The sequence below is a fragment of the Cervus canadensis genome, chromosome 3, assembly GCF_019320065.1.
Source record: "Cervus canadensis isolate Bull #8, Minnesota chromosome 3, ASM1932006v1, whole genome shotgun sequence".
Taxonomy (NCBI): domain Eukaryota; kingdom Metazoa; phylum Chordata; class Mammalia; order Artiodactyla; family Cervidae; genus Cervus; species Cervus canadensis.
Window position 1 is genome coordinate 110,943,718 of NC_057388.1, and position 27,861 is coordinate 110,971,578.

The 27,861-nt window shown below is 49.0% G+C and overlaps 1 protein-coding gene across 2 annotated transcripts in view; it reads right to left on the minus strand.

Moving 5' to 3' along the window:
- The window catches only part of NCAPG2 (non-SMC condensin II complex subunit G2), a 67,746-nt gene that overhangs the window by 11,177 nt on the left and 28,708 nt on the right, over positions 1-27,861 (minus strand). For both annotated transcript variants that reach the window (XM_043464003.1, XM_043464004.1), the window contains 15 exons: positions 22,950-23,129; positions 21,433-21,585; positions 17,657-17,879; positions 16,898-17,001; positions 11,051-11,224; positions 9,273-9,343; positions 8,254-8,407; positions 7,996-8,169; positions 7,228-7,344; positions 7,011-7,151; positions 6,504-6,603; positions 4,134-4,321; positions 3,125-3,265; positions 1,594-1,697; positions 764-864 (listed from right to left, as the gene is read on the minus strand). In XM_043464003.1, coding sequence (XP_043319938.1) covers positions 764-864; positions 1,594-1,697; positions 3,125-3,265; positions 4,134-4,321; positions 6,504-6,603; positions 7,011-7,151; positions 7,228-7,344; positions 7,996-8,169; positions 8,254-8,407; positions 9,273-9,343; positions 11,051-11,224; positions 16,898-17,001; positions 17,657-17,879; positions 21,433-21,585; positions 22,950-23,129 — 2,125 coding nt within the window. The remainder of the gene's footprint in view (positions 1-763; positions 865-1,593; positions 1,698-3,124; positions 3,266-4,133; positions 4,322-6,503; positions 6,604-7,010; positions 7,152-7,227; positions 7,345-7,995; positions 8,170-8,253; positions 8,408-9,272; positions 9,344-11,050; positions 11,225-16,897; positions 17,002-17,656; positions 17,880-21,432; positions 21,586-22,949; positions 23,130-27,861) is intronic.

The following is a 27,861-nucleotide window of genomic DNA, read 5'->3' on the forward strand; positions in this document are numbered from 1 at the left end:
TCATCTGCATATCTGAGGTTATTGATATTTCTTCCAGCAATCTTGATTCCAGCTTATGCTTCCTCTAGCCCAGCGTTTCTCATGATGTACTCTGCATATAAGTTAAATGAGCAGGGTGACAATATACAGCCTTGACGTACTCCTTTTCCTATTTGGAACCAGTCTGTTGTTCCATGTCCAGTTCTAACTGTTGCTTCCTGACCTGCATACAGGTTTCTCAAGAGTCAGGTCAGGTGGTCTGGTAAAACTCGTCAAAAAATGTAGAAACACAACAGTAGTCACTGCAAGGTTATTACTGTATTTTACACTTTGCTAAGTATCTCAGAGGCGTCTCTGATTATTTTTCCAATACTATTTCAGCTGGATGGGATACTCAGAACACACACAGTTAAAACTAAGCAAACCACAGATACGCTAAATATTAATGCCAGAACACTATAATTGGCAAAATGATTCTGATTTTTAAACATACATGACAAAGGCAATAAATGACAAATCAATAGAAATTCGGTACAGAGGAGACATAATGGGTCCTGGGAAGAGTGGACAGGAGCTGAGTTAGGAAACCTCTGTGACTCATGCTGGTACAGGGCAGCTACACAGCAGACGCCCAGGCAGACAGCACATGTGGAATGTGGAAAGCTGGGAGAAAGCACCTCGAGAGCCTGACTGGCAGGGTACTTGTTCCCAAACATTCCAAAACGGATCTATGTAAGAGACACTCAGCAGTATCCCAAACAATACAAGAGGAAACTTAACCAACCTTTATTAATAACCAAGATAATGTGCAAAACAGCTGTGAGACAAACGATGCCTTCAATATCCTCAGAAATGACACATGCCTTCAATTCATCTAAAAATGACCTGCAAAAAAGTAAAAAACAACTGCAGTTACTCAATAATATATCTTAATACTTTATAGAAAAACAAATAATAGCCAAGATTCATCAACCACCAGGAATGGGAAATATCACGTTTCAGTAACATGGGAAATTGATTAAACTCTCCCCACACTCTTCACTGTAAGCATGCCAAATCATACAGGTGAGACAATAAAATCAGATGATGCTGCTAGAAAGAGAACAGGGATGTTCTGGTAAGTGAATGAAGGCCTCTGCATACTCATAATATCACAAAAAAGATTTAATGTGCTATTGAAAGATAATTCACAGCTGTTGAAATGATGCTTTTGAAGTCTGCAGCAAACATATCTACTACTGAAGTTCCACAGGTATCAGACATCTGCAGGACTCTCCCTCCCGTGGCGCGTCAGTGCTGCCTGTACCACAAGACACCCTGGAATCAGGTCAGGTGATACACGCGTGGAGAAATGAGCACCACACGAAGCTTAACCAAGCATCCACTGTCAGAGGCACTGCAGCGCACAGTAACACTTTAAATGTGTCCCTCTAAATGAACTGGAGTTACAAGAAGCATAACCAGAGACTAGCTGGATGAACGCATCTCTCAGGAAGTTACAGTTTCTCTTTGTATAAGTATAATGCTAATATCTGAGAGTAAAAGGAACAGAGCTAAAGCTACTGAGAGCTTACAGCCACAGGAGTCAGAGGACAGCAAAGAGAAAAGGATTACCTGACCACATTCGGAGATTTTATTATTATTCCTATTAGACACCTTGAAAACGGTGGAAGGGCTGAAAGACCCTCTGGTGGGGTAAGCTCTTCCACATCAGAAACCTAAAAAAAGCCAAGTTAGTAACACGAGTTAAGACTGAGACTGGGCTAATCGCTCATTTTATACTTCTCTGAACTTTCTTCCAAACTTGTGAAAGGCCTTCCAGAAACTCAAAATAATGATTTCTGTTAACTTTTGCAATGCCTATCATTATTATGATTCATCCATTACCGTACACAGTGGGGTCAATCAATTGGATAGAAGAAAAAAGACACATGTCACTTGACAAGCCCTCTGTCAAACACCCTTTGATTATCTTCTTTTGTCAACAATGTATTTCTCCACTAAGCAAATTTAACTGTTATTCTTATTAGCCCAGGTCAGGTTTTCTCAACTCAAACTTTTCCTGTAAAGCAGTAAAATAGTAAATATTAAATAGTAAACATTTTCAACTTTGTGGGCAAAATGATCTCAGCCACAACTACTCAATTCTGCTGTTAAGGCACAAAGCAGCCAGAGGAAAAAAATGTGAATAAATGGGCCACAGTGGCCCACAAGCCACTGATGGACTCACAGCCGTCAGCTATGTAACTCACAGGCCTGAGTAACTTCCAGGTCTTAGGCTGTGTATAGGCCAGGAATCACACTCCTAAACCAAAATGATCTCCCTTCAAGCTTTCAGGAGGGCGTGAAATTCTATTAATGTTTTATAATTTTATCAACTTCTTTTATATTTGTGATTTCATAATACAAAATTTGTACAAACTTTGTTTGCATTTATATATTTCAATGATATCTCCTGTCAGATTTCACCTTTCCAAACTGAGAGAAAACATCATTGTTTACTGTCTTAAGGCATTGTTGCATGCCCTCACACACTAGCATCAGGACTCCATGCCAAACTCCATGCTCCTTATTGTGACCTGAATTATCATCCTGATTATGTCAGCCTTGAACCAAGCAGACTAATCATATGAAACAAGCTCCTGCCAGGCAACGGCCAGTCCTTTATGGACTAGGAGCAAACTATCTGTCTAAACTGATACTACAGGTTCAAACTTCCTGTGCTTAAAAGAGAAAGTAAGGCTTATGTATCACACAACAGTCAGAGACGTGAGCTACTCCAGAAACAGTGCAAGGGCAGTCACACATCCTGCTCACCGCTGCGCACAGCCGCTTCCGCCTGTCAGGAGAGGGCATCTTAAGAAACGGATCAACTCACGGAAATCTCTAACACACGGCAAAAAGAAGGAAGGACCAGCGTGATTTTAATAAAGACTGACAATGTCCTTCGCATGTTCTGCCCCCCATGGTCACATGACTGAACAGAAACCAGCCACAGAACCGTGAGGTGCAGCTATGGGAGAAGCGGACCTCCCGTGGTACCTGAGCCCTGAAAAATACCTAGAAAAAGGCAAAAATGTGCTGCCAGCAGAAAACAGCCTCTTCAGTAGTCAAAATGAGACACAGCAGTTTTGGGACAACACACCTTCCGGAGCTCGTGGCTTATCTCAACCACAGACGCAGCGATCAGGGTGGAGAACACGCCGTGGTGAACAGGCGTGTCCACGTGCCAGCATCGCACCGTGCCGATGAATTCGTGCAGAGGAGTCTGAACAGAGTAAAGGAGCTACGAGAAACACATCCGTCACCGTTAGTCCTTACCAGTCACCGTCAGGAACGCGGCCGCCTCCTGTCTCCCCGGGCCAAGGCCCGTCCCACCTGACACCCCTGCTGCTCACGCCCTCCTCTCTGCTGCTGAAGACGACACACAGCCCGAAGGCCCTGGGCAGTACCTTGAACACACTCTACCCCAGAGCAGAGAAAAACCCTGAGAACAGGAGCATCAGCAACATTACTAATAAAGTTCTCAAAACGGAAGATGAAGAAATATCACTGACATTACGGGAAGACCCCCACTTTGAGGCCTCGTGTTCTGAACAAAGCTGCACAGACAATAGTGAGGAAAAAAAATTCTGGCACAAATTACATGAACAGATCACAGACACCTGAACCAACTCATCAAAAACAGGACTTTTTCAAATTAACTCAAATATGAGCTAGGCTACAGAAAATATGGCCAATGACCGTCAATTACCTCTACAAGCTAAAGGTAGAATAAAATGGAAAGTTGCAATAATTCATAAACATCCTCCCAATGAAGCATTTTTAAAATCTTCACTCCTAGCAGCTGAGTACTCACAAGCTACTGCAATTAGTTCTCTGCTTCTGTCCTGCCAGGCCAGTGGCCCACTGACCTGAATCGCCAACACAGTCCCCAAACCAGGGCTCAGAGGTGGGCTCTTGGCCCCCTGGCCTCCCTCCCCGGAGCATGCCGCCCCAGGGAGAGGGGCAGCACCACTGGGAAGGGGCCCTTGGCAGCCGCCTCCTGCTGCGTGGCACCTCCCCGGCAATGCCAACGGCCTGGCTCCACACCCTGGGCCGCCAGCTGGGCGCTGCCCCTCCAGTTCTGACCCTGCCAGGGAAGGCGCCCACACCTGCAAGCCCTCTTCAGGCTGCTTCTTGAAGCTCCGCGCCATGCACTCCAGCATCCGCTGAAATACTTTCTGGACCAAGTCAAATACCGCGGCGACCTCTTCCTCTGAGTCTGTTTTCCGTGTCAAGGAACTTCCAGTTATCTCTTTCAGAATGCCGAGAAGCAATGAAACATAAAAGAATCCCTTCACTGGAAACAAAGTTGGGAAAATCTGTTGTTTAATCACAAAATTGGGTTGAAATTATTACATTTTTCACTTAAGACACATATTACGGTAACTTAGAGGAGTGTTACTGGTGAGCCAGTACCAAGTTGATCAGATTAATATAAAATCTAACATCCATACACTTGGTCCTTTTATTAGACACAAAGCCACTGTCCTCAAAAGCAGGGCGTGCACACTCGGCCCCCATGGACAGCGCGGCTCCCGCAGCACCGGGCGCAGGACGTGTGCGCGTTCTCACAGGACGGCGACACTGATGACGCGTCTGACAGGCGAGGCCCCAGAGCTTCACGACCAAAGACCTATTTCTATCTGTAACAAAACTCTGAAAGAATGAGCTCACAGCACAGTCTCTCCTGGGAAATGCTGATTATTAAAATATCTAAATACAAAAATCATTTTAGCTTGGTTCAAGATAAGGTTAGCAGCTTAGGGCCTTCTACTTGAGGGGAACAGACAACTCTGTGTAATAAACCCACCTACATTTGAGATATAAAAATTTCCAAGGAGCTAATTAGAATTTTAGAAGTGTTAAAAATAGATTCAATTCTTGTGTGCTGCTAAGCCACGTCAGTTGTGTCTGACTCTTTGTGACCCCCTGGACGGTAGCCTGCAGGCTTCCCTGTTCATGGGATTCTTTGGGCAACAGTGCTGAAGTGGGCTGCCACGCCCTCCTCCAGGGAACCCTCCCGACCCAGGGACGAGCCTGCGTCTCTCACGTCTCCTGCACTGGCCGGAGGGTTCTTTACCACTAGTGCCACCTGGGAAGCCCAGATTCAATCCTTAGGGAAAATTACTAGGCAATAAACTGAGCTACCCAAATGCAAATCATTTTTAATGTTTCAACAATTGGGCTTAGGTTTGTTTATTTTGAAATATTTGTTTGTCCGTTTGGCTGTGCTGGGTCTTTGCTGTGGCATGTGGTACCTAGTTCCCTGGCCAGGGACTGAACCTGGGCTCCCTACATTGGCAGCATGGAGTCAGCCACCGGACCACCAGGGAAGACCCTAAATTTAAGATGAAAGTGAGACATAATGAATTAAACAAAGCAAAAAGTTAGATCTTAAAACAACAAATTTTCTTCTATTTAATATTTAGCCTCTGTGAGTATTTTATACAAATAACGTATTAATTCTGCTGAAGCCCCTTTAGTTACAGAAAAGGAAATGTATAATCAAGGCAGCAGAGCAAAGCTACTGCCACCCAGCTCCGCTGCAGGCCAGCCCCCAACCGCAGGGACAGCAGCATGGGGAGGAAGAAGCTGTGGGGTCTGAGGCCAAGCCATCTTTGAGGTCTGCACGACGATGCTCAAGACCACACAAGGCCCCAGAAGACTAATGCAAACTTACTGTTGGATTTGCTAAATGGTAATACCATTTTCAGTCTCTTCTAGCAAATATCTGAGTTAGAGCCGTTTGAACCCCTCCTTCCCAAGCCTCTCTGGCTCTCAGAAGGAGCATGAGCAGCCCCAGCTGAGGAGTAAGGGTCACGTGGCAGCAGCCGGCGAGGCAGCAGGGTGGGGCTCACAGCAGCGCAGCTCTCAGCCAGAGCCTGGCCCTAGGCCGAGGGGACGGCCTGGGCCCCACACTCCTCCCGCCACTGGACGAGGGGCTGCAAGAACCCGCTCGGATCCCGGGGGGCTCCAGATAACCCTCCGCCCGGACGGCCTGAGGGCAGCCAACTCCCCACGCACTCTCTCAGCACACACCACCTGGCACCTCCTCCAAGGCAGGTGTGGACACCACGGTGTCACCAGGGCCACACTGTCAGCCCACCCTCAGGGTGACAGCAACCTCCCAGGGGTCCCAGGGTGGGGGGCCTTGAACAACTCCTGACTCACAGGCAGACAGCGAGCACGCTTCTGTGAGCGCTGCCCACAGACGCCTGACGGGTGGCCACGCAGCGCAGTCATTCACAACCACAGAGCCCCCAGAGGAGAAGCCTAAGACCCCGCCAGAAACACTGCACTCGTCGCGTCCAGTACCAAAAGCACTGCGAACTTCCTGGTTGCCTCGGCCTGCTAGTTCCTTTTTTGACGTAAACTAGTTTGTGTTACACGTCTGTCACTTAAAAGCGAGAGTCCAGTGAAGGGAGGGACTGCTTCTTATTGTGAGTCGCTCTTAACTAGTCCTTTGACAAACCAGGTACCTGTTTGCATGATTCCAAGGCTCCACTGTAGAAGCCGCGTCTGAAACTTGCGGTCGCCAAGGCCAACCATGATGACATCCTTACACACAGTCAGGTAGGTCTGGAAGAGAGAGACACGCTACTGTGACCTCACAGAGGCCAGAGGGGCCGCACGCAGCTGGCACAGCTCCTAATACCTAGGGGCTGCCAGGTGAATCACAGAGAAGGTGTTCACAGAGGGGTTTCCATAAAGACACATCAATTCTCATTTTTCTTTCCATAGGAAATCTAGAAACATATTTTCTGTAATTCCAAAAACAGCACTGAATACCTGTTACCTGTACACTGTAAAATTACATTAAAATTACACAGTTTGTGCTTCATAGAAGATAAACTCTGGACACTCAGATGCTAGTGTAGGTGCTCAAGAAAGCAGCATCACTGACTGAAGTCACAGTTCAGACCGGAAATGAGATACGGAAGGCCCTCACAAAGTGGAGCGGGGTCTCCACGTCCCGGACGCCTAACCTGGATGATCTGCTGATAAGCCACCCTGTGAAGCTTCAGGTATTCTTCGTCCTGATCGCGAATGAAAGATAAGACTTTGCTTTCTAACCAGGAGCCGGTGTCTTCCAAAGTGGACAGGTAGAGTTTGCCGTCTGAGCAGAACTGCCCAAAACAAGAGGAGACAGGTCAGTGGCGGAGCCCAGGCGCCGGCCCCGCGCCCCGCCCCAGCCACACGCACCTTGTGCTGGAGGTGGACGCTCAGCCGACAGTGGAGGCTGAAGGCCCGCAGGGCGGCGCCCTCGCTCAGGCGCGGAGGGCTGCCATCCGACAGCTGCAGGATGGACTCCAGATCCCCCTGCCGGACAGGACTCCTCAGGCCGGGCTCCGACCCAGCAGCCCGCCCGGGAGGCAAGGACACCGCGGCCCGGAGCGCCGGGCAGGCACAACGCCGCGGGGCGTCCTGAGAAGCCCGCGCCGCCTCCCTCTGCCAGGCCTCCCGCAAAGCAGCAAGGAGACAGCTCCTCACGGGCGCTGCCCCCGGAGCCCTGGACCCCCAGACCGAGCTCTGCCGTCTCATGCCTCCCACACCCGACCGCCCCGCCCGCTGTTGGCGCGTGGGGGCCTCTGGCATGACAGAACCGGGCAGCAGCAGCCGGGGCTGGCCGGAGGAGAGAGCCGAGATGGGGAATGAACCCACAGGACTGCACCAAAGAGCCTAGGACACCCTGCCCCAAACTCGGGGGGCTGGAGCCCCCACGGCCGTGAGCAGGAGAACGAGGGTGGCGGGCAACCTCCTGCCCATGGCCTGTTCCGGCAGGCAGGCTCATCCGCAGAGGCAGACGGGACACTGGGCTCTGAACACACTTGGTAGAAAAAGCAGGGCCCAGAAATGGGCACCTGGTCCCCTCCCACCCCCAGGTGAAAGATGACAGTGTAACCATGGAAAACTTGCATCTGACTTCATCAGTCAACTTCCACGGTGCCTATGTTTGTTCTACAAAATTACCTTGGATGCTTCAAGTGCTTTCAAAAGACAGTTCAGCTTCTTCTGGGGCGCAGAGAGGAGGCACTCGCGGTTCTTGGGGTGGGTTAGCAAATACTCCACATAGACCAGTGCCAGCCCAGGTTTGACCGGACAGGGGTCCTGGACCCGCACTTTCCGCCTGGAGGCCGAGTTACCCTGAGGGGCAGGGAGAGACAAGCGGGAGGAGAGCCGTGAGCCCGGCACGCCGCCCCTGGCGGAGCGCAGCGTGAAGACCCGTACCTTGCTCTGAGGCGGCTCCTCGGGCAGCCAGTCGCAGACGAGCTCCAGGATGTGCCCCACGTGGCCCCAGGAGCAGAGGCAGTCCAGCAGGATGCAGTAGGTCCTGTCAGCGGCTCCCTCCTCTTGGTTCCTCAGAGTGGAAACCACACCGCAGCTGAAAGGGCCACACAGATAAAATCACGCCTCTATCCCGGGAACAACCGTTCACTTTCCTAAAAGGTGGGGAAAACGGAGAAGCTAAAAGCAGAGGGACACAAACCCTTCCTATCACGGGAGCACGCAGACACTCTCCACTGCAGGAAAAATCCACTGTTTTCCACAATCACTTGCGGGGTAAGTTATAGGACAAAACGGCGACTCCCAGCAGCGTCGGGGACCCAAGCCCACGCACCGTGATGTGAGGTGCCAGGCACCCGCTACACACACAAACCCTAGTCTTTTGTTCCTGTGCTGCCTCTGCCAGACTGTAAAGATTCCTCATTCGGGGGAAATAATTTGTTTAGCATCAAAACATTCATTTTTGAATACATATGAATTAAAAATGAGTAATTTTTACTGACTTAATAACGAACACTCTAAAGCAACACTGCCCAAAAGAAATATAACTTGAGCCACAAAAACAGGCCAGCGTGTCATTTTAAAGGCTCTAATGGCCATATCTAAAAGGAAGACTGACTTCAGTAACACATTAGCCCAGCCCACCCACAACACTGCCTGAGATGCAGTGTAGAAAACCACGGAGGGAACACATCACAGCCCTCTTTCCACACCAGACCCAGAGTCAGTGTGCCTGCTGCGCTCACAGCTCATCCCAGCTCAACGCTGCGTCCCAGGCGCTCAGAGCCCCGTGTGGCCGCAGCTCCGCGGCGGCTCAGCTCAGACCTCACGTCCCCACCTGCACTTGGATGAGTCCCGGCGCTCAGCGCCCCGGGCCCTGGAAGCCTGCCCTGCCCTCCCTCCTGGGGGCGGCAGTGGGGAGCGCTGGGGAGACCAGAGGGTGGGGGGAGGTGGGGAGGCACCTGAAGACGGGCACGGCCGGGGCGGGCATCAGGGACGCCAGCACGCACAGAGGGGTCCTGCAGCGGTCGTCCTGGGGGCAGGAAGAGACAGAGACGGGAACATGAGCACTGCGGCCCGAGGGCCCCCTGCCCCCAGGAACCCGCTTCAGAGCTGCTGGGCAGGAACAGCACACAACAGGACCTAAGCCCGCGAGGCTCCAGATGCGCCGGGTCTTCTCAGACTTTCACAGAGGCTTCAGTACTTTCTGTGACGCGTCACTTGGGCAAATACTTACTAAACACCCACTGGGTACCAGGAGACCTGGGGACACAGCAGTGGCCAGAACAGACGACATCCCTTGCTGTCAAGGCACTGACTTGTATTCTAGAAAGAACACTGATGAAAGGAAAAAAACAACAACCCAACGCACTTGGTGTGTCCTGAGTATAAAACTCAAGAAAATGAAGCTAGTCAGGAAAGTTCTTAATCAGAATACCTTCGGAAGGCAGGGCAGTGCAACGGAGCTACCTGGCCAAGGCCAAGTCCCAGCAGAGCCCACCCAGCAGGGACCAGCAGGGAGAAGGGCTGTTCGCTGGGTGGGGTTGGCAGGGACCCCGTGAGGAAACCACGGGGGCCCCCCAGCAGCACTTCACACAAGGCAGCCACCTCACCACAGCCGTCCCTGTCACAGTAACAGGGCCAACAGGCCAGACGCCACCCAGATCACTAGTAAGAAATACCCTTAGATGGCGACACAACCAAAGATGGATCCCAAAAGGAAGAGAAACAACAATTTTCCTGAAAATTAAACAGGAACAAACTCACAGCTCCGTCTGTAACTAATCTGCATTCAGGCAGAGGGAACCCACCCTCACCCCCAACTCCCAATACACAAAGTGTCTTCTTAATGTCACAACAGACAGCTGATCGCTACTCCCAATTCTGCTCTATGCGTGGCTCACAGTTAACCCACTGACAGGAAGACCACAAGGATCTCGGAGGGGCTGGGGGCAGAGACACTCTCTGGCCAGAATCACTTGGGACTAAAACACTTAATGAACCACCTGCCTTCTCCCAGACACACCCAGGGCACACTGATCTTCCATCATCTCATCCACGATCCGACCACCTCCATTCTCAGCCCAGTGTGACTGTCTGAGCCTTTAAATGTCCTAGTGATGGGGCAGCCTTCATCCTTCACCTTCACAGACAGGTCCCATTGGCATTTCAGGGGCAGAATGGAGCTTGGAGACCTAACAGTCACAGAAATACAGCTCCAAAAGCTAAAAGGTCTAAGGTCACATAAGCAGTTGTAGAAGAACCAAAAGTAAACTTTACCAAGAGAAGAATGATTCCTAAGACCTATGACCGTTCCATATTTAAGTCATGCTTTCTCTGTAACTGGAAACAAACCTGCACTTTTATAGAGTAGTTTTATTTCCATTACTTCTGAAATACGAACTTTGTTCAGAGGAGGTTTCCTTCACTTAAGCTGAAGATACACACATGGTCCGTCTGCCCCAGTAACACAGACACGACTCCAAGGCTTCAGAAACAGGTGCTTACAGGGTGCCGTCAGAGGCCCCCACACCAGGCTGCTGTGCATCCTGGATGTCCACAAACTCCTCTCGGGGTTGCAGGCCATTAGCAACAGAAGACCAGAGCGGCCTGGACACGCACTGGGGCAGAGGCTGGAGGCCGCCCGGCCCCACCACGCAGGGCAAGCGCCGCGGGTTCCGGGGCAGCTGGCTCAGGCCTGCGCACGGGGCTGCTCCGCTCCTCATGGCGGCCGTCTTACCGTGAACATGCGCATGTACTGTGGCAGCACCGAGGCAAACTTGTCGACGGTGTACACTCGGGCCTCCTTGTTATTCTCCAGGCTCCTGTGAATGCTCCTCCAGAGAATCACCACGATCTCCAGCAGCCCCGCCATGGACGCAGCATCGCTCACTGACAGCGTCTGGTCCAGAGCCTAAGACACAAATCACCGCACTGTGAAATAATGAACCACAGCGACTATTAAAAGAACAGCACTGTCTTCAAAAGCACATCTCAGAATTCCAGCCCTAAAGCAGAAACGCAAAGCACAGGCAGGCAGAGTCCCCAGACTGCGGTGTGATGTCTGAGGGGACCCGCCCCCTCAGCCAGGCTGCTCTAGCTTGGTTTCAAGTAGAGAACTATAAGCACCTTCCAAGCTCAGTGGGCAGGGATGACCGCACCGCTCTGTCCTGAGGGTTCCTAGTGAATCCTCCGTGTTTGTGCAGGGTGGGGGCCCACACCCCATCACCACCTTGAACTGCGAAGGATGATTCATTTCAAGTGCTGGGATTTTTGTGCAAATGGAATGGGAAAAGATACAGGGAGCAAATAAACTAAACTAAAGAGGGTGCCTTTTCATTACTGTTCATGGGGTTCTCAAGACAAGAAAGCTGAATTGCCATTCCCTTCTTCAGTGGACCATGCTTTGTCAGCCATGAAATTAAAAGATGCTTGCTCCTTGGAAGAAATGCTATGACAAACTGTGATGGTATATTAAAACGCAGAGACATTACTTTGCCAACAAAGCTCCATCTAGTCAAAGCCACAGTTTTCCCAGTAGTCATATACGGATGTGAGAGTTGGACTATAAAGAAGGCTGAGCACCAAAGAATTAATACTTTTGAACTGTGGTGTTGGAGAAGACTCTTTAGAGTCCCTTGGACTGCAAGGAGATCAAACCAGTCAATCCTAAAGGAGATCAGTCCTGAATATTCCTTGGAAGTACTGATGCTCAAGCTAAAGCTCCAATACTTTGGCCACCTGATGCAAAGAGCTGACTCATCGGAAAAGACCCTGATGCTGGGAAAGACTGAAGACAGGAGAAGGCGGCAACAGAAGATGAGATGGTTGGATGGCATCACTGACTCAATGGATGTGAGTCTGGGTAAGCTCCAGGAGATGGTGAAGGACAGGGAAGACTGGCGTGCTGCAGTCTATGGAGTCACAAAGAGTCGGACATGACTGAGTGACTGAACAACAAAAGAGGGTATACAGAAAAAACAAGAACAGTTGCTACGCAAAAGTAGATTTTTCAATAGGCTCTTAATACTTGAAACGACTTATGGCTAAATTTACAAAACAGTAAAACTATTAAAGGGTTAGAAAATACTATGTGAATGACAAAAATAACAAATTAACAAAATTTCAATCTGTATTTTAGTTTTTACATTCTAACATTAGGCATAGCAATCTTATCATTAAAGTCCTTGAGAAAGGCACCACTTATCCTTTACAAAAATATGCTAAGTTCCTAAGATTTCATTAAATAGAAATTTAGCAGAGATTTTCAGTAGATAGTAATGGGAAAAAAATTAAAGAATAAACTCAGAAACTTTTGCTTTCAGCCATCATATATTCTTACAATGACAACATCCAGATGGAAAATTGTATTTCTTTTCTACTACCAGTTATAATCAGTTCAGTTCAGTTCAGTCACTCAGTCGTGTCCTACTCTTTGCAACCCCATGGACTGCAGCACGCCAGGCCTCCCTGTCCATCACCAACTCCCGGATCTTGCTCAAACTCATGGCCATCAAGTCGGGGATGCCATCCAACCATCTCATCCTCTGTCGTCTCCTTCTCCTCCTGCCTTCGATGTTTCCCCGCATCAGGGTCTTTTCCAATGAGTCAGTTCTTCACATCAAGTGCCAAAGTATTGGAGCTTCAGCTTCAACATCAGTCCTTCCAATGAACACCCAGGACAGATCTCCTTTAGGATGGACTGGTTGGATCTCCTTGCAGTCCAAGGGACTCTCAAGAGTCTTCTCCAACACCACAGTTCAAAAGCATCAATTCTTCAGTGCTTCATGGTATCTCAGCTTTCTTTATGGTCCAACTCTCACATCCATACATGATCACTGGATAAACCATAGCTTTGACTTAGACGGACCTTTGTTGGCAAAGTAATGTTTCTGCTTTTTAATATGCTGTCTAGGTTGGTCATAGCTTTCCTTCCAAGGAGCAAGCATCTTTTAATTTCATGACTGCAGTCACCATCTGCAGTGATTTTGGAGCCCAAGAAAATAAAGTCTGTCACTGTTTCCATTGTTTCCCCATCTATTTGCCAGGAAGTGATGGGACCGGATGCCATGATCTTAGTTTTCTGAATGTTGAGTTTTAAGCCAGCTTGTCACTCTCCTCTTTCACTTTCATCAAGAGGCTCTTTAGTTCTTCGCTTTCCGCCATAGGGTGGTGTCATATGTGTATTTGAGGTTATTGATATTTCTCCCAGCAATCTTGATTCCAGCTTGTGCTTCATCCAGCCCAGCGTTTCACATGATATACTCTGCATATAAGTTAAATAAGCAGGGTGACAATATACAGCCTTGATGTACTCCTTTCCCCAATTTGGAAGCAGTCTGTTGTTCCCTGTTCGGTTCTAACTGCTGCTTCTTGACCTGGATACAGATTTCTCAGGAGGCAGGTAAGGTGGTCTGGTGTTCCCATCTCTTTAAAAATTTTCCAGTTTGCTGTGATCCACACAGTCAAAGGCTTTGGTGTAGTCAATAAAGCAAAAGGAGCTGTTTTTCTTTAACTCTCTTGCTTTTTCTATGATCCAACGAGGTTGGCAATTTGATCTCTGGTTCTTCTGACTTTTCTAAATGCAGCTTGAACATCTGGAAGTTCTCGGTTCACGTACTGTTGAAGCCTCGCTTGGAGAATTTTGAGCATTACTTTACTAGCGTGTGAGAGGAGTGCAATTGTACAGTAGTAGTTTGAACATTCTTTGGCATTGCCTTTCTTTGGGATTGGAATGAAAACTGACCTTTTCCCATCCTGTGGCCACCGCTGAGTTTTCCAAATTTGCTGGCATATTGAGTGTAGCACTTTCACAGCATCATCTTTTAGGAACTGAAATGGCTCAACTGGAATTCCATCACCTCCACTAGCTTTGTTTGCAGTGATGCTTCCTAAGGCCCACTTCCATTTCCAATATCCTATCTTTATGAAGCAAGGTTTTCCAGTGACAGCAACCAAAACGGGATTATGGAGTAGACTGGACATGTTCAAACTACTGTACAATTGCACTCCTCTCACACGCTATCAAAGTAATGCTCAAAATTCCCCAAGTGAGGCTTCAACAGTATGTGAACCAAGAAAGACAACCCGGCTCAGTCTCTTTCAGAATCTCTGCTAACGTCAAAAACCCAAGTGCTCACTCACGGCGCTCACAGTTCGTTCGCCTTTGAATGTAGCCACTTTATCTTCTGACTGGAGCACAGCTACCGCTCTCCCTGAAGTGACAGACTGAGTTCACTGAGCATGCTGGCGACGTCACAAAAGGAAGCAAGTTTTGCGACCCATTCTGTGTCACTAAAATGTGCTGCCAGCCATGACTATTTTTCTAAAAGAAATCTCTGGAGCAGCTCTTATAACTCAAAAACTCTGGCCAGAGATCTACCTTTCGAAAGCCATCTCACTTCTGTGTATAAGAGAAGACGTGTGTGCTCTGCATCCATTTCCTCACAAACCTGTGCACATGTGAGTTAAAAGCATGGACTTAAATGTGGTTGGTAATTTTAATCATGCCCTGCAACGTGAAGCTCAGGTGCCATTTCTCAGCTGGCCAGCATTTCTCTACGGATGACACCGTGCGCAGACACACTCAGAAGCGACCTCTCTGACCCGAGCAGTGAAACCAGAAGGCCGCCCAGTCTTGGCAGTTGCTCCATCCATGTATACGCCGACACAAAATGACCAGTTCAATTTCCCTGGCATGTAGTCATTCAAAGACTTGAATAGTTCTGCAGCTGTGGCGTTGGTTGGCAACAAAAGTGCACATGGCCTCATGCACATCCTCCTGAAAAATATGTCACAGAAAACAAGCACTGCTGCCTTACTAACGTCAGCAGGCTCATCAACCTAGACTGCACACCACGGTGATTCAATCCTCTCTAATGCTGTGCCTCACTATCCCCTGTTTCATCATGTATCTAGTTATGGTGCTAGCCAAAAGAGGACCACGTGCCACCTTTTGAACTACAGTGTCTCCTGAAAGTTCACAACAAATGGCCTTAGCAGCAGGCAAGATCAACTCTTCACCAATAGTAAAGGGCATCTTAAGTTTAGCAATGCAGTTAGCCAGTAAGAATGATACTCTCAGGGCAGACACATTTGATCAAGTGGTAGCCCTTCAGTAATTGCTTCTGTTCTTCATGTTCACGTTTTTTCCTTTTGAAAAACTTCAAAGGCTTGTCTTTTAATGCAGGGTGCTTGTTCTCCATGTGGTGAAGCAGTTTTGATGGTTTCCTGGCTTCATTGGATAGCTGGTCGCCACATATTATACAAAGCAGGCTTGGAAAATGTGAATCACCTGTTACTATGAACTCATGACTTAAGTAGGACTCGGTATGTTCTTTTAAATGCACATTTCTTTTTGTTGGCAGTCTTAGAGGCTTCTGCTCTCTCACCATGGGGCCTTTCCCCATTTTCACAGCAGCTCTGTGACATTTGGCTTTGTACTCATTTTGGCTGGAGTAAGCTTACGGGCTTACCAAAACTGGGCACAATGAGAAAGAGGCACGGACAGAAGTGATGAGTAAAATAATGGGCAGGCCAGGCATGGACTAAAATAAGTGTGGGATTCTGACTTAAAGCCTGCCACCAGATGCAGCTTAATTGTCACTTGCCACTCACTTGATAAGGTTTTGATATGTGTCTGCAAGCAGTTGTTCACTATGGTCTCTGTGCAGTCAAACCTCAACTACTGACACTGTATTTGCAGCTGTCCCCCAGCGTTAGCATCACCGCCTCAGCCACAGCTCATCAGGCGTCAGATTCTCATGAGCGAGCAACCTGGAGGCCTCGCACGCACAGGGCAGTCGGGTTCGCACTCCGATGAGAGTCTAGTGCCGCTGATGAGCTGCAGGAGGGGCGCTCAGGCAGTGATGCCAGCAATGGGGAGCATTTGTAAGCACCCGATGCCCACTTCCCGCCGTGCAGCCTGGCTCCTTACACGCCACAGACAGGCCAGTCCGACCGGGGACCCTGCTTTAGAGGTACATAAGCATGACACTTTATTTATAAACTTAAGATACTGTTTGTAAGTAATAAGCATCTAAGTCTTAAATGTTCCTTTTTTAATGATATAATTGATAACTTCAGATTCTGAAGAAATATCAGTTACACAGTCTCCTGGATAAATTACTTTAAACAATTCTCAATAAAGCTTGTATCCTGAAATTTAACCTGAGGACGTTTCTAGTGGAATCTTAGGGCAGGAGCAGTGAACAAACCCTTAGGGGTCCCACCACCCATCTAGCGTAAAACACGGTGACCAACAGGCCCATCCAGGTATGCCACCCCCATCTCATTAAAATACACAGACGCTTAAGGTAAAGAAAACTGGGAAAAGGGTGTGACCAATCATAATGTTTCCAGTGAGCTACAAAGAACACACAGGAAGTTGCTCCAAAAAATTACTTGTGATTTTCCAAAATAATTAGTTGGTGTATCAGAACTAAAGGAATAAGTGAAAAATAAAACACTGCCAAGGTAACATTTCGTGGAAGCAGCGCCTCCGCCTTGCCACCCGTCCCTCTAAGCATGGGGAGCCGCCCACCCGGGCTGCACCCCGAGCAGGCGGCGGGCCCCGCGTCAGACTCACGCTCGTGTTCTCCTTCCCCGGCTCCTCCGCGTCCTCCCTGCAGGCAGTCAGGGCTCTCTGGATGCAGGCGTTCAGGCAATGGCGGATCACGTGGATCAGTTTTGCTAAAACGTGTAAGACAATCACATGTGTTTCTTCAACAAAATTTTCTAACAATGAAATTATAACCCCAAATAATTACAGTGTTATTTTATGGGACCTCATTAAGAACTGCACTGGTATGTGTGTGCACTGTATGTTCTCAGCCATGGCCCAAACTGCGCTGGGCGCGAGGCGAACACGTGGGGCAGGCGGGAGCCGGAGGAGGCGCTGGGGTGAGGGGCCAGGCACGGCGGGGCGGGAGCACGGGGCCGTGGGGTGTGTGTGTGGGGGGGCCTGGGGGCATAGGGGCAGAGGCGCAGGGTGTGGGGGTGTTTGGGCACACAGTATGGGTATACACGGTGTGGGGTGTGGGGGCCTGGGGGTGTGGGGTGTGGGGGTATGGGGTGCGGCCTGGGGTGTGGGGGTGGGGCATAGGGGGCGATGTGGGATGGAGCCTGGGGGTGCAGGGCTGTGGGGGTGTGGGGTGTGGGGGTATGGGGTGCGGCCTGGGGTGTGGGGGTGGGGCATAGGGGGCGATGTGGGGTGGGGCCTGGGGGTGCAGGGCTGTGGGGGTGCGGGGTGCGGGGGTATGGGGTGCGGCCTGGGCTGTGGGGGCAAGGATGCAGGGGTGGGGGTCCTGGGGCGTGGGGGCGGGGCGCAGGGCAGGGCCACGCGTACCTATGTTGGTGCAGGCCGTGTGCTCGTGCGCGTACTGGTAGAACCTGCGCGCGGCCGCGTGGTTCATCTGCAGCAGCGCCACGCAGCGCTCGCACCACACGGCCTCAGGCTGGTTCACGGGCAGGAAGGAGTTGAAGATGAGCCCCACCAGGCGCCGGCACACCGGCCGGGAGTCCGCCTCCAGACGGGCCAGAATGTGCTCCATGGGGCATATTTTCCAAAACTGTGTACACGGCACACGTGCAAAAGAAAACCAAGATCACAATCATAAAGGAGCTAATTTTCATATTCTAGAAAACTCATTTCAAATGACTCCACCAGGACCTGGGGCTCTTCTGCAGAGAAATCAAGCCCATATTTGAAGGAGACTGACATGCATGGCAGCTAAGCACAAGGCTGCCGGGCCTGATTATAATCCAACAGGGCAGCAGAGGACTCCCAAATGACAGTTATGATTATTAGCCTAATAATCTTAAAGTTTCCTGAAACAACACAACTTTGGGGCCATTAACGTGAAAAGTGGATTCAAACATGTGCAGCAGGTTTGGCACAGAAAGCGAAAGCGAGCTGGTCTCCCGCCTCAGACACAGGCAGCCCGCGGGCACCCCTCCTGCTGTCTCCCGAGTGCTGACCGGGTGGCCACGTGCCTCCTCCACCACCTACAGCTGCTGCACGCACACACAACTGCCTGCTGCCCTCGGCTCAAAAGCATCCAAGTTGTCCACCGCCCACAGAAAAGGGCCAAACTCCTCGACAAGAATTTAAAACGGGAAACGCCGCAGAATAATGGACATAAAACAGAGCTGGATGGGAAGTGGGCATGGGGGCGGTCAGAGCCCGTCTGTCACTTGTGCAGGCACACTCATCTGTGCAACGGGAGCAGCGTACAGACACGGACGATTCTCAAGGACCTGGCTCCCACGACAGCCCCCTTCCCAGGACTTTCGGTGGATCTTCCTCATCAGCACGTATCTTCAGGTCGTTTCCAAGCCATAAACACAAAGGCCCCTCCCCAGGGGCCGGCTTCCACGCGCTGCCTGCCCAGTGCTTCCACACTTCCGCAACACCTCAGTGCATCCTGCAGGCCCGAGGACCCTGCACTTCCAGACGGACATACCCCACCTCCCCTGGAGGGCATGTCAAGCATCAACCCTACCACCACTCCCCACACGCCCCTGGGACACTTCCATGCACACACTTGGTATTTCTGAAAGTTACTACAGGAAAGACAGGAGCCGCCCGACAGCCACACCATCAGCAGAGTGTCAACCCAGAGCAGCTGGCATAGCACCAGATGCGAAGAGGGGAGCCGGGTGCTCGGGAGAGCAGGGCCCTTCAGCCTCAGGACCGCAGAGTTCACCCAAACCTGCTGAAACCAACCCAGACACCCAGGAAACCCTGACCACAGGGCAGCGCTAAAAAGAGAGGGTCTTCACACTGAAAGGGCTGGTTCCTGCACACTCGTGGAGACCAGACCACCTTGAACGGACACAAGCAGCTGGCACAAACACCGAATGCCAAGGTTCCAGGGCTGGGTGATTCTTGCAACAAACATTCCCTGCAAGGCTGCCTTTCCAGAAAAGCCCCATATTAACCTATTTTTCTTTGATTTACTTTTCCTGAAATAAAACAGAACAATTTGGATTAATTCAGGGTTCTTCACTTACCTGAGGTTTTATTTTTATCCAAACATATTACCCACAGGTGACATTAACAGCAGACAAGACTGTAAACAAAATTGCTAACCAGTGTTTCATTTCTAAAGTTAAAAATAATTGCATATTAAGAAATTCCAAATTGGTTTTTTAATAAAGATATTTCAATATTAGTATACTGTTGATTTGGCCTAAATCTCAGCTATACAACATAAAAACTGCAGAATTTCAAAACAAACAGTAAACAACTTGAAATCACCAGCCCTGAGGATCGAAAACACAGACAGAAGCCTAATTAACTAAGCGGTGACGGCCTGGGGCCTCAGGACCTAACTGTCTAATCAGCGTTAGTTACTCACCACCTTTCCGCGTCTGTGCCCAGAGCCTCTGCCTGGCCCTCCGGGCCAGCCCTCCAGGACTCACGGGTCGTGAAGGCAGGATGCCCTCACTGTACGCAGCGGCCAGGACGGCACGCTGACAGCACGGGCCCTGCCTGTGTCGCCTGTGCGCGTGCGCGCCAACCTGGGCCGACGGACACCCACCCGCTCCTCCTAGCCACCTCTCCACCGGCCTGTCCATCTGTGATCTGGATTTTCAGAGAACTGACTTGTGTGCCCGAAACAAAACCTTCAGAGATCTTACAGCTAAATCACTCTCCGCCTTGCTTGGGCAAGCTAAGCATTAAGATACAAGAAGCGTCTCACTAAAGCATTATGCCTCCTCCTCTGCTCCTCCTCCTCCCCCAGACCCCAGACTCTCTGGGCACAGACATGTTGTCCAGGCCTCACCTGGCCCCTCCCCTGCTCTGCTGGGGACTCAGGACATCTCTGCCGTCTCACCAGCCGTCCCCTCAGCGGTCCTTTGCAAACAGATGTGCACTTCAAACAAAACACTACACCACAACTCCCACTTCAGACTCAGAACCACACTTTCAATAGGCTGTTACAACAATCCAGTCGACACTGCAGCCAGCCTTTCTGTTGAACCAACAACCTGATCCTAGACTCCATACACAAATACAAAAGCCCAGAGCACCAGGAACTCTGAAGGAAGAGCCGGAGGGCACATACATCAGGGGTCCGCAGATCTGCAGGGAGCTCGGGCTGTGGCCCTGGCCAAGGATGGACAGGCGCAGTCCGGAAACAGACCATACACCAAGGCAGTGAGACCACGGAAGCCACGCAAAATAGCCCTTTCTCATTAAAAAAACCCAGTCAAAATTCGAAAAGCATAAAATAATGTGCATCCTTGGGAGGGGCAAGTCCTCCCCAGCACCCCATCTCCAGACACCCAATCCCCTCCCCTTGCCTCAGAAACTGGTGTCCACTTCCTGTTTTCCTCCAGGGATATAGGTGAAGAGGCTCTAAGCAAATACACAGGCATGTCCCTGTTCTCAGAGCCGGCAGCACCCCACAACTCATCTGCACTCCCTCTGTCTAACTTAGTGGTCTTTCCACGAAAGCGTGCCCCTCGTCATGGCCACGTGGCAGCATTTCATGGCATGAACACGCCCCAGGGCTGGGCACTGACTCCCCACCGACAGACGTATCAGCTTGTTCCCAAACCCTGAGCCCCTACAAAAGACCACTTTAAAGTACATTTCAGAGAATTCTTGTGTAGGGGAAGAAAACTGTTACCAAATAATAATGCAGTTAGCAACCTCATAAGTGACATTTGTAGCCAAAAGCTGAACAGAACTAGACTTAAGAGAAAACACTCTCACCTCAGTGGTTTACACCAAAATGCACACAAATCAACAAACACTCCTTCCCTCTTTAAGATGTTGGAGGATGGGGATCTCATATTCTACATGCTTAAGTAATATTTTAAGTGCTTACTGTGTGCCAAGCATTTAAATATTGCGGCAAAAATTTTCAGGTATATGAAAAAACTATAATTTAAGGTGGGGACTGCTTACATTAATGTCTTTCAAAAAGAAAGCACACAGTGACAAAACAAATTATACTTTATGACACAACTGGTAGAATATCCCGGACATCAGTTAGTTTAAAATGTGGTCACTGAAACTCTTGGGACCAAAACTGCTTTGTCCTTTTGTTGATAAAAATAAATAAACTTATTTATTTCATGTACTAAATAACAAACCTCTAGCCACCTTACCTTAGCAGCCCTCACAGCCTTAACTTTCAGCAGCATATCAACAAAAGCCACCCTCACTTTCTCCGAATTGTCATGGAGGCAGTATTTTAATGCTGGCAAAAGCTGTTCTAATAACGGGTGGCTCAATTTATTATCCAAAATTATCGGCAGACACTACGAAAAACAAGAAAGACAAACAGTTCAAAATTGGAACATAAACAAGGAAAAGTTCAGGTAAGAAAAATTCAGTTCTCTCTTTACTAAAATCATCAGTAAAACAAATATACCCACAGAAAATAATACTTTTGCCAACACAATTTCATAGAAAAGCATTCATTGAATGAATTAATCTGGTTTCAGTGCTTGATAGTCAATTCATCCATTACTTCATTCAACCAAGACTGAAGCAGTTATGAAATAATTTCCAGAGCTTTCCGAGCTAAACGTTAAAGGGTTTTACTGGAGTTGAAAGAAACAGGAGGCTCTGGTGGGAGGTCCCAAAGTCAGAGTCCAAGTCCTTCCAGTCCTCCTCACAGCCCACTGCTCCCCTATACGTCCTAACTCAATGCTGCACGGAAACGGGGGGCACGGCGCCCCCCATGTCTCAGACCCGTGCTCCCCCACGGCTGTCCCCACACCTCAGACAGGCATCCGAGGGAGCAGCCCAGGCTCAGACCAGACACGTGTCTGGAGAGCTGACACGCTGCACCACGTTCTCTTTCTAGTTTTTAGGAAAAAGATGCGTATTTTTAAGAGACTTTATTTTTTATTTTTTTTTTTTGGCTGTTCGCGCAGCATGTGGGATCTTACTTCCCAGACCCGGGATGAAACCCACACCCCCTGCAGTGAAAGCACAGAGTCTTAAGCACAGAACCTACCAAAGTGAAAATGACGTCACTCAGTCATGTCCGACTCTTTGCGATCCCATGGACTGTAGCCTGCCAGGATCCTCTGTCCTTGGGATTTTCCAGGCAAGAATACTGGAGTGGGTTGCTATTTCCTTCTCCAGGAAGACCTACCAAGGACATCGCTAAAAGACTATGTATTTTAAACATCACACTGAAATGATTACAGATGAGCTGATAAATGTCCTGGGTTTGCTTCAAAGTAACTGTGTGTGAGAGATGACAGAAGCAGCTACAACGAAACAAGTGTGGATGTGTTCTGAGAACTGCTGAAATGGGTGATGGACAAAGAATGTTCTTGTAGGTTCTTGTGCAAAGTACGTACAGTATACAAAAAATTCATTCTGATATATAATAACATTAAAAAATTTTAAATACATGCAGCTCCTGTTCTAAAACACTATGCCCCCTCCACTAACATACATGACAAACTAGTATTATTTGAAGTAGACTTCTTTTTTGGGTAACCCTTTTATTCTGTTTTCTTCAAAAGTGACTCTGGATATACAACAAAAATGTGAATAATGCTATACTTACGGAGTAGGGCTTGGGTGATTTTTAAATTTTTCTTTCTCTATAAGTTAGAACTATTCTATAATAAACATATACTCCTTATATAGTTTAAAAGCTTACCTTAAAGACAGAACAGCGCACATCAGCAGAGCTCAAATCAAATGCCAGCTCCTCGGTTACCTTCTTGAGGAGATCAATAAGAATGGTCGGAGGCATCATCTCCCAGTATTTGGAGGTTATTTTACAAACACCAAGGATCCCTGCAGAACGGACCACCGGGTAAGGATCTTCTAAAAGGCTCTATAAGTACAAAAGGGAAAAAGGCTGAATTATCTTAAATTAGTTCACTTTTTTCCACATTGGCTTTACTCGTGGGCACAATGGCAGTCACAACCCAACAGCCATTTCAAGTCCAGAGACACGCAGACCTGGGGACCTCCAGTCACGTGTCATTTCTGCAGTCACACACACACACCCGGGGACCTCCAGTCACATGTCATTCCCACAGTCACACAGGCAAACCCAGGGACCTGCAGTCACGTGCCATTCCCACAGTCACACACACACACCCGGGGACCTCCAGTCACATGTCATTCCCACACAGTCACACAGACACACCCAGGGACCTCCAGTCACATGTCATTCCCACAGTCACACACACACACCCAGGGACCTCCAGTCACATGTCATTCCCGCAGTCACACACACACACCCGGGGACCTCCAGTCACATGTCATTCCCGCAGTCACACACACACACCCAGGGACCTCCAGTCACATGTCATTCCCGCAGTCACACACACACACCCGGGGACCTCCAGTCACATGTCATTCCCGCAGTCACACACACACACCCAGGGACCTCCAGTCACATGCCATTCCCACAGTCACACAGACAAACCCAGGGACCTCCAGTCACATGCCATTCCCACAGTCACACAGACAAACCCAGGGACCTCCAGTCACATGCCATTCCCACAGTCACACAGACAAACCCAGGGACCTGCAGTCACGTGTCATTCCTGCAGTCACACACACACACCCAGGGACCTCCAGTCACATGCCATTCCCACAGTCACACACACACACCCGGGGACCTCCAGTCACATGTCATTCCCACAGTCACACACACACACCCGGGGACCTCCAGTCACATGCCATTCCCACAGTCACACACACACACCCAGGGGACCTGCCAGTCACATGCCATTCCCGCAGTCACACACAGACACCCAGGGACCTCCAGTCACATGCCATCACCACAAGTCAACACAAGACACCCAGGGACCTCCAGTCACATGCCATTCCCACAGTCACACAGACAAACCCAGGGACCTCCAGTCACATGCCATTACAGTCACACGTGTCATTGCAGTCACACACACACACCCAGGGACCTCCAGTCACATGCCATTCCCACAGTCACACACACACACCCGGGGACCTCCAGTCACATGTCATTCCCACAGTCACACACACACACCCAGGGACCTCCAGTCACATGCCATTCCCACAGTCACACAGACAAACCCAGGGACCTGCAGTCACGTGTCATTCCTGCAGTCACACACACACACCCAGGGACCTCCCGTCACAAGCCATTCCCAGAGTCACACACACACACCTGGGGACCTCCAGTCACAAGCCATTCCCGCACAGTCACACAGGCAAACCCAGGGACCTCCAGTCACAAGCCATTCCCGCACAGCCACACATACACACCTGGGGACCTCCAGTCACGTGTGCTTCCTGTAGTCAAGTGTTTACAGAAAACCATCTAGACAGGAATACATCAAGGCTGTATATTGTCACCCTGCTTATTTAACTTATATGCAGAGTACATCATGAGAAATGCTGGACTGGATGAAGCACAAGCTGGAATCAAGATTGCCGGGAGAAACATCCATAAACTCAGATATACAGATGACACAACCATTATGGCAGAAAGTGAAGAGGAACAAAAGAGCCTCTTGATGAAGGTGAAAGTGAAACAGGAGAGTGAAAAAGCTGGCTCAAAACTCAACATTCAAAAAACTAACATCATGGTATCCGGTCCCATCACTTAACGGTGAATAGATGGGGAAACAACGGAAGCAGTGACAGACTTTGTTTTCTTAGGCTCCAAAATCATGGGAGATGGTGACTGCAGCCATGAAATTAAAAGACACTTACTCCTTGAAAGAAAAGTTATGACAAACCTAGACAAAATATTAAAAAGCAAAGACATTACTTTACCAACAAGGTTTTATCTAGTCAAAGCTATAGTTTTTCAAGTACTCATGTATGGATGTGAGATTTGGACCATAAAAATAGCTGAGCACCAAAGAATTGATGCTTTTGAACTATGGTGTTGGAAGAGACTCTTAAGAGTCCCTTGGACTGCAAGGAGATCCAACCAGTCCATCCTAAGGAAATCAGTCCTGAATATTCATTGGAAGGACTGATGCTGAAGCTGAAGCGCCAATACTGTGGCCACCTGATGCAAAGAACTGATTCACTGGCAAAGACCCTGATGCTGGGAAAGATTGAGGGCAGGAGGAGAAGGGGATGACAGAGCATGAGGTGGTTGGACGGCATCACCAACTCAATGGATGTGAGTTTGAGCAAGCTCTGGGAGCTGGTGATGGACAGGGAGGCCTGGCGTGCTGCAGTCCATGTGGTGGCAAACAGTCGGACACGACCAAGTGACTGAACTGATCTAGACACACGTGGTGCCTTGCCTGCCGACCCTGCCTGTGACTCTGCTGATTGCAGGGTCTCCAACACCACACTGCCACACAGAGGGACACACAGGGACTTTGGTAATTCTTGTGAAACACAGAGTATTAACCACTCTCATGAACTTCCAAAATGCCGTAACACACTAAGCCCAGAATACAGTGAACCCGCTTGTGATCAACTGTCCAAGCAGTGGGCAAGGTGGCGGCCAACAACATAGGTGGGGACCGGAGGTTACGCACCCCTGATCCACATACATGGATCCCGCCGAGCACCTTACAGAGGAGGCGTGACCCTAACCTACTCCATATTTAACCAACCTACAGGAAATTTAAAGGCAGAGGAACATATGAATGACAAGTGGGACAGGTTCTATGGGAAATGAGAAAATAGCTGTGTTTCCTCAACAACAGAAGCCAGCAAAAAAGAAGAAAAACAAAGAGAGAGGGAGACGGCGTGACTGCTGGAGCAGAAGCTGGTTGTCCAAGAGATGAATACACCAGCCAGTCACAACGTAGGTCTCGCCCGGACACAGATTCAGACAAAACTGGGGGAAAAAAATCACTGAAATGTCGCTGAAAAACAATGACTTGAATATCTGATCAAATCAAGGAATCACAATTCATCTTACTTGAGTTGTGTCAATGGTAGGATTATGTTTTTAAAAAAAGAGACCCTGTCTTTTAAGGACACCTACTGAAGTAAAGGGGCTTCCCTGGCAGATCAGATGGTAAAGAATCTGCCTGCAGTGCAGGAGACCTGGGTTCGATCCCTAAGTTAGGATCCCCTGGAGAAGATAATGGCTACTCACTCTAGTATTCTTGCCTGGAGAATCCCATGGACAGAGGAGACTAGTGGGCTACAGTCCATGGGGTCGAGAGAGATAATCTTAGGTAGGTTGATAAGGAGTCCAGGGCCCTCAAGGAGGAAGGGGTCCAGGGCCCTGGAGGAGGAGAAAGGGATCTGGGGCTCTCAAGGAGGAGAAAAGGACAAACTTTCGTCTTTGTGCTTTGTCTCCGACACGTAAGAGCTAATGATCACACAACAAAGCAACTCATCTTAAGCTCTATACTAAGGATTCGGTCAGTTCAGTTGTTCAGTTGTGTCTGACTCTTTGCGACCCCATGGGCTGCAGCATGCCAGGCTTCACTGTCCTTCACTGTCTCCCAGAGCTTGCTCAAACTCATGTCCATCGAGTCGGTGATGCCATCCAACCATCTCATCCTCTGTCGTCCCCTTTTCCTACCTTCAGTCTTTCCCAGCATCAGGGGCTCGTCCAATGACTCAGTTCTTCACATCAGGTGGCCAAAGTTTTGGAGTTTCAGCTTCAGCATCAGTCCTTCCAATGAATATTCAGGACTGATTTCCTTTAGGATGGACTGGTTGGATCTCCATGCAGTCCAAGGGACTCTCAAGTCTTCTCCAAACCACAGTTCAAAAGCATCAGTTCTTCGGCACTCAGCTTTCCTTATAGTTCGACTCTCACATTCATACATGACTATTGGAAAAACCATAGCCTTGACTAGACGGACCTTTGTTGGCTAAGTAATGTCTCTGCTTTTTAATGTGCTGTCTAGGCTGGTCATAACTTTCCTTCCAAAGAGTAAGCGTTTTTTAATTTTATGGCTGCAGTCACCATCTGCAGTTATTTTGGAGCCCCCAAAAATAAAGTCAGCCACTGTTTCCATTGTTTCCCCATCTATTTCCCATGAAGTGATGGGGCCCTTATATACTAAGGACTATGTAACAACAATTTATCTTGTTTGAGGACATGCTTCTCCTTTTTAACAAGAACCTTCTGACTAATCTTATTATCTTAAGACTTGTGGGAGTGGATCTGGTAAGACCTTTGTATTGTTAATTCTAATCTTGTTAATTTAAGATGTAGTTATGGGAGTGGGTCTGGTTAGAGTATGTGAGGCCTTGCTTAGACTAGCTCGAGGGGCACTCTCCATCCCCCTTCTGATATTTGTGTCAGAGGCTTTCTCTGCCCTTTTTCACTCTAATAAAATTCTGCTACACAAACGCTCTTGAGTGATTAAGTCTGCTCCCTGTTCGCAAAGTTAAATCTTTGGAGATCACGACCTGACATCATTCACCAGAAGCTAATAGAGTCGCAAATAGTTGGACATGACTGAGCAACAAACACATTCACTGAAGTACTTAAGAGCTGAAATGCTTTGTGGCTAGGATCTGCGTAAAACGGGAGAAGAAACCAAGTGGGCCGGGTCAGCACCACCAGCACCGTCTGAGGGCACAGGGGTCCTGTGCACAGAGGCCCTGCACAAGGCCCTCTACTGCTATATGCGGAACTT